The following is a 15,492-nucleotide window of genomic DNA, read 5'->3' on the forward strand; positions in this document are numbered from 1 at the left end:
CCAGCTGGAAATATACCAGATCTGTCGCATCTCTGGCCATTCAGAAAGGAAGACCCTTATCAACATCTGTGACTCTGAGAGGGGAAAGTCATCAATCAGTACTTCTAAAGATTAATTTTTGAAATACACACATACACACACATAGTGGGACACTCAATACAATTCTCAGTTTAATGTAAACTTTTTCGCCATCTGCATGTTTTTGATTCTTTCTATAATCAAAGTAGACCACACTTAAAATACTAAATGGGAAAGCAAAGGAGATTCGTTTTAAAACCTTTTTCAAGAACAGCCTTGCAATGCTTTAGTTATCTATACTTGTTTAAGCACTGTAGAAACAAATTAATCTCAACTTCACATTTCAAGTCCTTTCACTACAAAACCCAGTCCTGCTAATGTAACATTAACAAATAATGAGGGAGGAAGAAGGGAAAGTTGATGACATATTACAGCCGTGAAAAGAAGCCAAAAAGTCTCAGAGCCAAAGAACTGCTATCTTCTATTTTAACAAATCCATGTCCTTTCTCATGAAACAAATCCCACACAGAAAAGCAGACATCCTTTACCTTCAGCTGAGAAAGTCTAAACCAACATACACATTTTTGCAGCTTATGCTCTAAGACTGCATTATCCATGCAGAATTCACTGCCCTGAGGTAATCTTTAAGATGAGAGAACAGCTACAAGTAAGAGGCAGACGTCTAAGTGTTACAGCTTCAAGGACTGCAAAGTTAAGAATCAAAGTCCACCAAAATCTCTAGAACATTGGCTAAGAGCAAAAAGAAATTTTGAGCTTGTGTTCTTGTGTTTAAACACCTAAATATATAATGTGTTGAACCTATCTTGCAGCTCAAAAATTTCACGTATCTCAAAACAGCCACAACCCAAGACTTGCTAAGGTAATGCTCCTGACCTAGTAAACCTGGGTTACTGGAGACCTGAATCTTTCTATTCTTCATCAAAGTTGACATCAAAAAGTATAATTATTTTATTCAGGAGTAATTTTCTTATAGCACAGAAACATATACTAGATAACTACTTTGTGAACATATGCAGAGCAATCACTGTAGTCATCCAGTTTCTGCTGGACCTGCAAGGGTTCTGTTTGACCATCCATTGACTGAATACACACATGAAGCTCAATTCACCCTAGTTCCATATTTTTTAATCTCTGAAGCACAGCTGTTTCTGTATTCAACTTCCAAACAGTAATTTAATGGCTACTTTTAAGTTACTACTACTAAAGCCCTAAATCAACTGCAAGCTGGACAGTACCCTTGGGTATTTCAATTTTCACAGTATTTCAAAAGTATTTCCCAGCAAAACTGGTGCCACCTGAGTAATGACAAAAATCAGAAAAAAGTTTCTGCATTCACATTCAATAGCTTAAAAATAGATTGTATGAGAATTTTAGTTTAGGGAATTACTGTTCTTTTCTTGCTAATGATATTGACTAGAAGCAAAGTGAGCATTCAGCAGGCTTTTACTTTTGTATTGAGAACCACTCTGGCCTTTGTAGCATTTCATCAGCTCCTTCTGTCTTGGGGGTCCTTCCTCTATATATAAAAAGCTAAGTGCAGACATAAAGAAGTAGACAAAGCCAGATTAAAGGCTCAGGAAGACTTGATTAAATGGAAGCAAAGGTGGGGTGGGGACAAACAAATTATCACTTTGGGAAGCTGCTGCATGCGGCAGCTAAGCCATATATACTGGGCTTCTAATATTTAAAAAAATACAAAAGACTACTGCACAATAATTTGTCATTTAGCAAAGCTAAGGTGATGTATCTTCCAGATTAACAGAGGATCTACTGAGGTTACCTGCCAAGGGTTTGGTCCTTGAAAACAGAATTCACTCTTTAGACTTTAAGGCGATGGAAGAACTGCTTTTGTTTGTAACTGCTTTTCTCTTCCACTTTCTGCAAAGGAGGTAAGGTTACAGAGGAAGCTGTCTCCAGTTTTACAAACCAAATCAGCAACAGGTAACCTATGGAGAGCTGAGGTCCAGACTGAAGATAATCAAGGTGAGCGAGTGCAAGCAAGTCTTGCCTGAGAGCGCTACATGTAGAAGTACTTTGGTTATGAAAACTCTTGTTCATATACGCTACAAGAGTGACTTTGCTTCGCTATTAAGAGAGGATTTTTCAAGTGACTGCATTAAGATTCCCCCTTCTTTTCTATATTCATAGAAAGGGAATGCAGGACAAGACTGGAGGCTACTTTAGCAGACTATCTCTGCTTACAAGACTCTGCCTCCATATTTAGCCTTTATCATCCATCCTTACATTCCCCACAAGAGGGAGAAATCTGCATAATTTTCAATACCTATATCTTGCTGGTCAAGCACAGAGTTTTTTCTTCCTAGCTAGTTCATGCTAATGGAAGTCAAGCATCTGGGCCTGAAAAAAGGAATTCACAACAGATTGAATTAACAAGACCAAGGAATCATACTGGATTTGAGACAGTAGTGCTACATAGTGCAGTGGTGTTTTTCATATTAATTATGAACATGGTTATAGATGCCAATAGAAGTGTGGCAATATTTCAGTCTCTTCCAGAAAAGGATCAAATAATGCATAAAAGAAGGAGTAATAAAAACATAAGGAAAACAAATTATTCAAATGCATTCCAAAACTTATCCTTTGGGATCAGCCTGGAAGCTACAAAAAGAAGAGCAAGAACTGTTGATACACGCATTTGGAGGATTCCTACCCGTTATTTACATGTATTATCAAATAACAGATTGAGATCTTCCAGATGGAGTTTCTCACTGTTACCAGATATACTCCACTTGTGAATATGAAATCAGATAAATAAAGCAACAAGCAGCTTGTCCTCACAACATTCTTAATCATCAGTGGTCTTCATTAGTAGTACTACACATTTTTTTCCAGTTCATCCACTGAAAATACTAAGCTCAATTGTATGAAGTAATACATAGAAACTCTGAAACCTAAGGCAGAATAAATATGCTCCAACTTCAACAGTTTTGTACCTTTTATTCCCTTACATGCAAGGAGACAATTCTTTTAAGACACAAGGAGCCCATTCCTATAAGCCACTTATTATAAGCACAGAGCTTATTAATAACGTTTTAGTCTAACCCCAGCAAGTTCAAAACAAGAACTGCTAATCCATTTTAACCAGAATTCAGTAATTTTTAATCTTCCTTCACCACATTCACTCATTAAAAAAACTCAGTGTAGTATCAATCAGACTATTAACTGGTGTGGTAAAGTCTCACAGTTATTTTAGAAAAGTGAAATACATCTAATAACTAAAATGCTTTTGAGTGAACTCTGAAAAATCACAAGCCAGTTCTGCAGGACATGAAACTAAATCTTAATAGAGTACATGAATGCAACCATAATTTAGAGAGAAGGCTGGAATCAATCTGAGGAAAGGGAAATAATACACACATAGTCATGAATATTGTTCATGGAAGACATCCAAGAGGCCCCCTACTAGCAACTCATCTTAAAGAGGCTATTTTATTTATTCTTCACTAGAACTAATTATAGTCTCATGCAGCCTTACTGCACTTGCAAGAAAAGAAGTTATCTGGGAGCAGATCACTGATCCAGAGGTGAAACTTTCCAAGGACAGAAATGGCAGCAGTTACATACCCTGAAAACAAAGACTAATCCAATAAAGTGTTCTGAAAATAAGAGTAACAGTTTTTTAAATATTTCTGAAATACATGAGACATTGTAATGCTGAAATTTAGTGACATTACTTAGAGCAGGCTAAAAGAAACAGAAAGATCTAACTTTTTTAATCTTGATGTGGGAAAAAATCGTTTCCGTCTGAAAACCTGAAAAATGGAAGATCTGTTTAAAAATGGATTGTATCGGTCTTGATGACAGAATATGGAAGGTTACAACAGATGGAGAAAGTTAAGAATTCCATTTTTAACCCACTTTTTCTGAATATCTGCATATGCAAGAGAGGAAAGTTGGATTGAAAAAAATCACAGAAATGTCACTTTTTTGAGATGTTCATTTTTACAGAGTGTTTATATACCAAGAATCCTTGGAATGAAAAGTACATAAAGATAATTCAAAACATCATTCAAAACCTTTTGAATTAAGACTAATAAAGAAAAGAACTGGATATTATATTTTAGCACATAAGCACGTAGTGCTCTTGGAAAAAAAAAAAACCAAAACATTAACATGCCAGAAGACAATACAAATAGCAGTAATAGAAATAAAGGCAAACTTCTCCCTGAATACATAAATAGCTAAACCTTGAAGCAATATGGAAGTCTGATGGAGCACTCATTAGAAATAAAGTATGTTCAAGTCTGTTTTCCTTTACAACCTCTTGCCAGTTTAGTTTCTGCAATACCACCCCTGCATAAGCAAACATATTTCAAAGCATCACATTCACAGCCACTGCAGAAATATAACAGAAACTAAACAGGAGATCATGTATTTCCTTACTCAACAGGGAATTAGTATCTCATTCTTCCAGACAATACATGAAATTGCCTGGAAAAAAGAAGGATTCAGGGCGACCTAATTGTGGCCTTCCAGTACCTGAAGGGGACCTACAAGAAAGATGGAGCAAGACTATTTACAAGGGCATGTAGTGACAGGACAAGGGAGAGTGGCTTAAAACAGACAGGGAGTAGGTTTAGGCAAAGAAATTCTTTGATGTGAGAGTGGTGTGGCACTGGAGCAGGTTGCCCAGAGAAGCTGTGGATAGCCCATCCCTGGAAGTGTTCAAGGCCAGGTTGAATGGCACTCTGAGCAACCTGGTCTAGTGGAAGATGTCCCTGCCCATGGCCACGGGGTTGGAACTGGGTGATCTTTGAAGTCCCATCCAAGCAAAACCATTTTATGATTTTATTAAATGGTTAATAGAAATTATGAACACAATATTTTCCAGGTCTCTGAACTCTGTCACTGACAGCAATCCTATGAGCATCATCTTGGGCGGCAGACTGCATTAGACTGCAACCTCTGCATACACACTAACACAGAATATAGAATTCTCCAATAAACAGAACCCAAAATTTGCAAGAATATTTCAATATTGTAATATTAAATATTATAAAAAAATATAAAGAGAATGAATGATATTAGGTTTTATTATTTTTACTATATATAAAGGCAAAATGAACTCCTTTTCTCCTCAGAGGTAGCACACTTCAAAATTCCTGCTAACTCATTTCACACCCTAGAAGGTTTAGTACACTTGGTTTCCACTGTTACTTATTTAGTCATCAGAAGATGAGATTTGTATTTCAAGTATCAAAAATCAAGAGAAAAAGAAGCCTATATATACACACTGTGTATAAAAGATAAAACAAATTTATAAATATCTATTTAAAAACCAGGAGCAATACTGTATCTGAATTAGTTATTTAGAAATACAACCTTGCAAATGAACCTAAGGCAGGACTTAATGAATTGTGGAAAACATGCCACAATTAGGCAGCAGAGCCAACAGTTTTACATGGAACTTTTCATATACTCAAACTTTCCCTCATTTCACAGTTTACAGCATTTACATTGCTCATGGTCCATACCTTATTCTTAGGGAAATTCTAAATTCAAACTCGTGTACAGATTTAGCATTAGCAGAGACTACTGATACATTCTTCACTGACATGCTGCAGTAGTCAGTATTTTACCACAGCTTTAACCCTGAAAGAAAAATCAGGAAGCTGTGCTGAACCACAGGTGATGAGAGTCTGGACTTCGGTACTGCCATGAGAAACAATACACACATCTCACTAAAAGAAGTTAGGGTGTTAACTAGTCATCTACATAAAACAATGACAAAATAAATAAAACTGACAGTCCTCAGTTTCATCTCCTACATTCCCTTCTGCTTCCAAAAGCTCTATTTAAATTAGCATTTTTGTACTAATATTACCTCAGCTCACTTGGCATTCAGGAGCCTAACAGGATACTGAGCATCCAAATCTACTGTTAGCATCTGCCAAACACTCTGCTATTTGTAAGATATGCAACTTCTACCTTTCCCTAAGGAGAAAAATTTCTAAGCCATTTATAAACATCTTTCTTTGATCCAGCTAAGAATGTATCCCAAAATAAACACATAAAAAGTTTATTGATTGCAAATGCCCTTTGAGTAAATGCTCGCCTCTATTAAAGATATCTTCTCCATTCAAACCCAACATTTCCAGCAGGAAATATCTCAGGTAGAGAAACAGTAACTACTTTTAGGACACTGCTGATATAACTGAAGATGTTGCAATAGCAGCCAGTAGGATCGATGGCTTATTAGAATCCAAACTTACCTCATGGAATTTCTGTAACAATGCAGGTGGCAAAAAATCCTGAAGCTTTAACTGAACAGGAGGCCCAGTCCAATTGCTTTGAACAAAGAGCTGCAAACTGCCCACACCAAGCAGAAACATCAGCCTCTGCCTGCAATGTAGATAGATAAGAACAGCAATTAGCAACATATTATATTTTCACTTAAGGCTACAAGAGCTGATTAAATCTTGTGCTAGCTCAAAACCCTCAGCTTTAAAGAAAGAAAAAAAACCATCACTCTTCTGTGAGGAAGATACAATGAATGGAATATTCAAGAATGCCCATGGGAAACTAGAAGTCTTGGAAACATGTTTGTTTATAAAGGTTGTAACTAATGCCAAACATTCTGGAAGCAGATTTAGTTCACATATTTCACAATTTAAGGCTGTACATAACTATCAGAGATCAGAAGATTAGCAAAGGATGCAGGTAATCCAATATTTGCCTATTGCATGGTTATTTTATTTTCTTATAATACATCTAAATCTCAGCATTTTCACAGAAAAAATACTACATTAGTATATGTTCCAAAAGAGCAAGCTTATTTTTGTTTCAACATACTTGTTTATTTTCACTCCCTCTGATAAAAAAATCAATTGAAATCAAAAAAGTTCAGAATACTACCTCCAAGTTGGTTCAGATACTTTGGCAGTAAATAATACCTATTTTATCATGGTTTTTATTTTAAATAATAGTAATTTATTGAAAGATGAAATTAAGAGACTTTGTTTCATTTCTGAAACCAGGTATGGCAAAATTTTCTTTATCTACAAGACTAAGCTCATTTTACATTACTATGATTCCTTTAGCACACAAAAAATCTGTGTGGTCTCCAAGAAGGCAGGGCACAATCTCTCAGAATTTAATGGTCCATTTAACAGGTGTAGACTTTTAAGATTTATATACAAACTTCTGGTTTGTTTTATAATACCTTAATGACTAAGAACCTTATCGACAACAGCCCTATCACATAGAGAACAGGCCTCCTAACTACAAAAAGTTAGCATTTTTATTGTGCAGCTTTGATATAAACACTGGTATGTTAAGGAGCATAACTGAAACAGAAAAACCTAGTCATTTCTTTCTGTAAAACAGAAACTTAGAGATGGAAGAGCCTTCCAATTGAAACAAAAGGATGAATTGTTATACAACCCCTTAAAAACCAAAGTAAAATAGAAAAGCCACACACAAACAAGCAGCTGGTGGGCAAGAATGCGACAAAAGATGTAGAACAATAAGAAAGCAGGGGTGGGGAACATTTAATTGAAAAGAAAAAAAACCAAAAAACCAAAATCATCCTTCAGGGGAGTTAGACAACAAGGACTGGCATAAAGAGTTCTTGTCAAACAAAACAAGGTAACACTTACTGGCTATCATTATTCAGCCAGTAACTATCTACTAGGAAATATGAAAATATATCCAAGATTACCATTAAACTTCCAAATAACTCAAGAACACAAAGCACTAACAATTATTGTATACTAAATTATTACCATTACACGCAAAATATCCACATTGGTATATATTTCCTAATTTTTCTCCCATGATAAATTATGCTTCAAAGCTTCTGAAAGGTAACACAGAACAGTCAATCAAGCACTGTGGTTTGATACATGTACTCTAGTCTTTTGAAGATCATTTGCATTATTTTATCATTTACACTGTTCCTGCTAGTAGCATTTTATTTATTTATTTTAATATTACTGGTATCTATCTGTAGGCAAACTTGCTTGAAGAGACACAATTTTATCCATGCAGAACGACTCTGGAACAACTGATAACCAAATCCATTACTTTGGCTGGGATACTGTTTTTCCACTGTTCAATTTGTCACCACCAAATTTTTTTTCCCCCATTTTCAGATTCATGACCAACTCCCAGTCTCCTTATCACTCACTCTGTATCAGAAAACCAATTTCAAGCTGTAATCCCCACAAATGCTGACCCTTCCTTGCCTATCCCCTATTCTTTTTTCCAAGAAAATTAATTCTGTCTCCCTGACTGCCCTTCACACTTACAATGCAGACCTGCAGATGCTCGCCTCCCAAAGGCTCCCTGAAAAGCAACAGAGACTGCTGCAAATATTCCCCTTGCTATGGTGACCTACGTAATTTATTTTGCATTTATCCTTAGATATATGTCTGTATCCACTCATCTTGTTTTTCCTTCCTATATGTGAATGGGGGTTTTGCTCCCTTTTTTTTAACACTTTTTACACCGAGTCTAATTGTTCTTCATGATGCAGAATCATGTGCTTATATATACTCTAATACTCTTATTGCTGTATCAAATCTTCCTCAAAAATAAAGAATAATGGTGCATTTGTATTTAAAAAAAAAAAAAAAAGAGATGGGCATATAATCTAGCATTTACAAACAAAATAAAAGAAAAAAATATTCAATAGCCAGCTTATGCTTTAGAAGTTACAGGTTTCTGTTCTTTTTAGTGATGCCAGAAATTACAGAAGAATAGCCAAAGCTATTCAAAGTCTAACTTTGCTATTTTTTTCAATTCACAAACACCAAAGCAAGCTGCAGACACAGCAAGAATTTCTTCATTTTCATTTTTCATTACATATAGCACACCAGTTAACCAACCATCAGATGCTCCATGAGAAATACCAGAAATACCATTCAGTGCTCAGGTTGGGAAATCATAACAAGTTTTATTGTATGGATTTCTCTTGACAAGTTTGGTATTCATTTATATGTTGAATAAGGTAAAAGTAGTAAATACATGCTCAACAAAAACCAAAATGTTAGAGCTCATTTCCTTATTTCTTTAGGTTTTGGAACCTGCACATTATCTCCTTCCAGTCTTTTGAAGCAAACTGTAGGTCAGGCAAGGAATGCACCTCCTTCATACGGGGCTCAGGAAAAAAACAAAAAAGGCATTTCCCCTCTACATGGTTAACACATATCCTATTGCTTCATCCTCCAAATTTTGCTGATTAAAATACAGCCATGAAGCTACATTTTCTATAGAAAATAGCTGTTAAGCATTGAACTGAGTAGCAATAGCAGGAAAAAAGCAAAAGAAAAGATCTCCTATCCAACACATTTATTATAAGGATGCTTAAGTTTTAAGCCATAAAGGCTAAAAGTGCCATAGCGAAAACGTGTCTGGGGCAAGGAAAAGAAGTCAATCAGTTAAAAGGATATAAAAAGTAGCACCAAATTTTAAAATGATGCTAAATCATTTTCCTTACAGAACCATGGATTTGAAAGTGGAAAAAGTTACAGGCTATGTCCAAAGAAATTACAGTCTAGATTCAAATTTTGAGCTGTTTTGCCCTCAAGCTGCTCAGTTTTAGCGTCAGAAAAAGAACTCCTTAAGAGTTCTTTTAACACTATCAAAAAAACATACTTTGCACTGTTTATATTGTGCAAAAAGAATAAGATTCACATTATCCAACTTTCTGTTTCCAATTGAATTCAATTCCTACTGTGTTTTTAAATCTCCAGAATTACAACTTTCAGTTCAAGAAAAAAAATTATTTTAATTTATCCCATCTACAAAAAGTCACGAGAAAATCAGTGTCTTACTGAATTTTCTGGGCTAGAACTTGAAAGGTTTGCTGTACTTCCTTTGAATCACTCAGTGGAAAAAGAAAATTACATTTTAGGCATCAAAAAAAAAAAAAACCAAGCAGTTTCATCATAAGCAATGCAAAGTCTGGATGCAAAAGTTACATTTGTTCCTTCCATAAGGCCTTCACAGGACACAGGGCCTGCAGGTAGGAAAAATAACTGTGACACATTTTAACTCAGGAAGTCACCAGAGACCAAGACAGTACAGATCAAAGTGCTGTGCAGCGCCTACCTAAAACAGGGAATGATCTGTCTTTCAGACAAGCAACTTCAGTAGAGATTTTTCTGCAAGAGAAAGTCACAACTTACTTCCCTCAGCCCCCAAAACTTCTTAAATTATTACTAATGGAGCTTGAAAAATTCACTTGACTGCTGCAAATAAAACTGTTTCTGGCAGACACTGATAGGTTTTGAAGACTCTGCTTTTATTTTGAATAAAACTTCAGTCTGTAATTTTGGGCAGAAAGCCCTCTGTCAACCTCTGAAAGGCTAAATATTGCAGATCTGCCTCCATATCTTCTGGCAAGGGGGCTTCTAATGCAGCCCAAAGCTGCAGAGTGAACAAGAAAAACCTCAGACCAAAGAGCTGGAGCGTGAGCAGCCAAGAAACAAATTCCTTTGCTGTGTGCAGTGGGAGTGCACTCTAACAGGATACATATAAAGTTCCACTGATATAGATTATGATTACCTTCAAGAAGCTCAGTGGCTTATAAAGGCAGCAACACATATTTGAAGCAGTAATTAAGATCATGACTGAGTCTGTTTCAAGTCCTGATTTTTCTTTCCTTGTCACATTATTCAAACTACTGCAAGGTGACAGAATATAGAAATATTGAAAAATTTCTCCAGCTAGTATTTAACAGTAATAGCACAACAAAGTAAGGAGGAAAAAAAAAACCAACCAAACAAGAAACACCTAGTGAAAACCATGCACAGGGAAAACCTCTGAACACTCCAACTCAGAAAGCAGGAGTGCACTGTATTGTGTACCACACCACAAGATGAGTTTTTGACACACTATGATCACGAACAAATCTCAGCTCAGTTTTTCAAACATGCCAACTATTTTTTTACTCTGATATTTTAGCAAAAACTCTTAAGTTTATGTCTGTCATACCAAAACACATATATTTGTACTCTGCCAACACTAACTGGTAACAATTACTTTCCTCTTACTTTTATTTTTTAACCTTTATCATCTCTTATCTTTTAGTCTTCTTTTGGCAAAACTTTTTCACCTTTTGCAATATCAATATATATATACACAACACACATATAGTTTTCTGCTTCTACTCTCCCTAGCATGTCAGATTTCAGTCTGTTCATCACTTACACAGCAAACTGTAAACAGTAAATTCAGGCTCCTTAACAGCAAAAATTAGCATATACAGTACAATTAAGAGAGACTCTATCAGAGAAAGTCTTGGGAAGAAAATAATTAATTGATGAACAGCACCCATGAGTAACACCTTACTCGTTTTTACATTAACAGGAGTAGAACTTATTATAAGTCAGACTTAGAAATACAGGCATTGCTTGGACAGTAACATTATGTAGTACTTCAAGTAGCCACATAAATGTAATACAACATTTCAGAGAGAAAATTGTTAATTGTTTGATGATATATGGCAACATGAATTTACATTTGTGGCTCCTTTATACCAGCAGCTTCTGAGGTAATCACTGTAAATAAAGCTAATGTTTTCAATAAACCCCCATATCACAACATCATTGTTTCTTTCACTGGATAGTAATGAATAGATGCCCAAGGGATTGGGGGGGAATAACCCAAGAAATTTGTTTTCTGCTTTCCTGTCAGTGCAAGGATTTTGAAGGCCCTACACAAATTATACATTTTTAAGTGCTTTTTGTAAAAATCAAACATGGCCTCTATTAATCTTCCATATAATAAATAATAATTTCCACCTTTCCACGTTATCAATCTCTGCAGAACAATCCAGGTATGCTAGAATCTGTTTCTCCAAATAAGTGTCAATGTTCTCTTCCGTCACAGGAGATGCACTGAAAACATTCTGAATGGCTGAATTTGAAAATATTGCCTCGTATTTCCCATCAAACATCAACTGCAATAATGATCCACTTTCTGGAAGAGAAAAAAAAAAAAACAACACAGAAATGAGTGTCAACTTTGAAACAATTTTGTCTTTCAAGACCTATTACACCTATTCAAACAAAAATATATGCCACTCCCCTTTTAAATAATGCATCTTCATTTACACTGCAGGGAAAGTACAGTTGCACTGAAACTCAAGAGCAGCACTAGCAGGTGCCCATTCAAAATAATCTGTATTAAAGTTACAGTAAAACACAAATGACCAGATGAATGTAGAACAAAAACTTGCACTGAAATTTCAGGAAAAATAAATGGATGGCCTTTCAAAATACATCAATTGTAACAAGAGGGTTTTCTTCCTCCAAAACATTTTAAATGAACAGTAAATCCTATAGATAAGACAAAAATTTCACAGACTAGAGAACCGATCTGGGGGAAATGAAACAAATAAAAGTGATTCAGTATTTGCAGAATTCAGTGAATAAAGTCTTATGCAAAACTGCAGAAACTGCTCAGTCCTTTATTTACATGTCTAAAATACCCACAAACAATGGGCAATGAGATTTTATCTTTACAGAAGCATTATTTCCTATGGCGACTATATTATCTCAGAAAAGCCTGCATATGGAGCAGATTCTAAGGAGTAACTACTAAGATGGATTTAGACCCATGACTTAAGCCTGATTTCAAGACAAAGGGAACACAAGAAATGCTATACACTTATTTCTAAGAAGCTTCAGACCCACCAAGTTCTTGACCCGGGCTACAACTTTATTCACAGGAGCTATCTTCAGATATGCTACCATGCAATCAATACAGCAGCTGTTGGAACAATCTGACCATGTTAAAACCTGCTATTCTTGAGCAAAACCATTATCTGCCTACCCTGCAGCTGTGGCTGCAACTCATGCAGATGTACTAAACTGGTCTCTGACTAGATGATGCAGGTGTGGGTAATGGTGCAGCTGAGGAAATGCATAGGATAAGTACCTTACTATTAATGTGTGATTCCACTTGGGGATTGCAGCTCCCTGTTACAGTGTTACTGTAGCTGCACTAATATCAGTAGCCGAGATAGCCAATTTAACACTGGCACAGCCATGAATCCACACAAGCAGCAGCTGTGCAAAGAAGTGATCTGAATACCAACCCCAAGCTCATCCAGCTAAACAAGTATTTTAAATTTCAGAAATACAGGAACACCGAGGGCAGAACCACCTTCACTAACAGCAATGGATGACTGTAGGAATAGGTGACAGAGACTCATTCATTCTAATGTCTCTGCACCATGCTGTCAACCAAGGTTTACTTCTGTTCTCCACAATGATCTACTGAATGATATAAGAAATAATGTGTGCTGTGTATTATTTAAAAAACACTGTAAGCTGTACCTGGAATGATATATACAAAAGAATAGCAGTTGTTCCACAATGCTGCTGACATCATACCCTCACAGAGAATAGAAATAACAAGAGACTTTCTCCAATCTATACTTTGGAGACACTTTCTCTCACCAAATGACAACTTCTTTATATTGGATTATAATTAGCCAGACAGGCAATGCTGTAATTGGTAGAATAACTATGGGCTGTGAGGACACGTGATGATGAATGAAGAATATTGAGGTTCTTCTGTTTCCAGTAACATAACTGTAAGCACATAAAATCTGCTTTTGATTCTGTGTATAGCTTTTTATAGGACACAGCTTTTAAATTTATTTTCAGGATCATCAATAGGAAGGGCCCATGTAAATGATGACTAAGAATCATCACAAACCCCACCCTTTTCCATCTCTACCGCAAGATGCCTTTCCTCAACAAGTTTCCCCCACATCTTATAGCAGCACACTACTTAAAGTGTCTCAAAACAAACCAAACCTAAAAAAACAACCCGACAAAAAAAAGCAATCAGCAAAACCCCACAATACAAACAGCATACACAACTCTCGTTGAAAAGACAGATGTGACAGATGTCAGTCACATCAGCTATCATTCCTGGGCAGTACAATGATTAAGGTCAAATGAAATGTCACATAAGGAAATAAGAGCTGATTAGCACTGTATGGTTCTTTTCCAAAATTCAGTATGTGCTTAGGTAAGAATAAATGAGATTTTCAATATGCTACAACATGGCACATGACTTGAGCACAACTGTACTTTCAGCCTGCCTGAAATATGGAAGTACCTTCACATGACAAAGTTTACATTTTAAAAGCTGCTGCGTTCCCCTGCAGGAAAGCTGGGTCTAACCAAGTCCCCTCAAGAGACTATTTTCCATTGATCCCTCAAGCAACTGTGACCGCATAACTAATAAATATAGAACAAGCAGCTCATGCCAGACTTCCTTCCCATGTTTTGCTCCAAGGGCGCGTTTCACCTCACTGCCAGGTTCCAGCAGGCAGGCAGCTCCTCACACGAGAGGCAGCCGGAGGGAGCCGGGTGCTCCCGAGCCTCCCGAGTGCCGCATGAGGCGGGCGGCGGGGCGGCTGCCGGCACGGGCACCGCTGCGGCCGCAGCCTCCGCCGCTCGCACCGAGAGCGACCATGGAACCCTGCGGAGCCCCGGCCGCTCCTGTCGCCTCAGCCCTGCCGGCAGTGCCGCTCCCGCTCCTCCAGCCTGACAAGCCCACGGCCTCCCCCGCGAGTTCGGTGAGGAGCAGACAAGGCGCCAAGGATGAACACGCCCGCGAGGGGAGTGAGCCGTCAGCCGCGGCCCCGGCTCAGTGCGGTGGCTCCGGACACGCACAACGAGCGGGGACCTCCCCTCACCTGCGGCCGCGACTTCGCCCTGCTTCCACTCCAGGGACTCCGCGGCGCTGAGGAAGCCCCTCAGCAGGGCGCGCTCCAGGGCCAGCATGGTCCCGCCGCCCGGGCCCGCCCCGCTCCCCACAGCCACCGCCGCCGCCTCGCTCGGAGCCGCGACCCCCGCGCCCACAGAGACGCGCGCGCTGCCGGCGCGAGCCCTCAGCCCATGTGCGGGCAGCGGCCGCAGGGAGCCGCCATGACAGCAGCGCGGGGCACGCCGGGAGCCCGCGCTGGCCCCGCCCCGCCGGGTGCCGCCGATGGCGTGAGGGGAGCCGGAGCGCGGCCGGGGCGGGCACGGCCGGGGAGGTCTCTTCGTGCCCCGGGGCAGGCGCTCACCCCCCGGCAACAGCTTGTAAGGTAGTGGGGTTATAGACGCAGGCACGCGTACGTATCCATATGGAGTCTGTCTGGGCGATTGCCTGTGGAAAATCATCGAAGGGGTCAGGTTAGAAGGGACCACGGTGTATCAGCTGGTCCAACCTCCATCGTCCGACCTCCTTGCTCGAGCAGGGTCATCCCAAAGCACATGGCACAGGATTGCATCCGGACGGTTCTGGAATAGCTCCAGTCAGGGAGACTCCACAGCCTTTCTGGGGAATTTGTTCCAGTGCCCACACAGTAAAGAAGTTCTTCCTCATGTTCAGGTGGAGCTTCCTGTGCATCAGTTTCTGCCCATTGCCTCCTGTCCTATTGCGGCTCAGCACCTCCGAGCACAGCCTGGCTCCATCCTCTTG

The 15,492-nt window shown here is 38.6% G+C and overlaps 1 protein-coding gene across 1 annotated transcript in view; it reads right to left on the bottom strand.

Annotated features, from left to right (window-relative positions):
• The window catches only part of TTC27 (tetratricopeptide repeat domain 27), a 120,528-nt gene extending 105,606 nt beyond the window's left edge, over positions 1 to 14,922 (bottom strand). The window contains exons 1-3 of the mRNA XM_048298599.1: positions 14,723 to 14,922; positions 11,808 to 11,985; positions 6,273 to 6,402 (exon numbers count right to left, since the gene is read on the bottom strand). Coding sequence (XP_048154556.1) covers positions 6,273 to 6,402; positions 11,808 to 11,985; positions 14,723 to 14,810 — 396 coding nt within the window. The 5' untranslated portion in view covers positions 14,811 to 14,922. The remainder of the gene's footprint in view (positions 1 to 6,272; positions 6,403 to 11,807; positions 11,986 to 14,722) is intronic.
• Between the last annotated feature and the right edge of the window lie 570 nt (positions 14,923 to 15,492).

Source organism: Corvus hawaiiensis, chromosome 3, assembly GCF_020740725.1.
Source record: "Corvus hawaiiensis isolate bCorHaw1 chromosome 3, bCorHaw1.pri.cur, whole genome shotgun sequence".
Taxonomy (NCBI): Eukaryota; Metazoa; Chordata; class Aves; order Passeriformes; family Corvidae; genus Corvus; species Corvus hawaiiensis.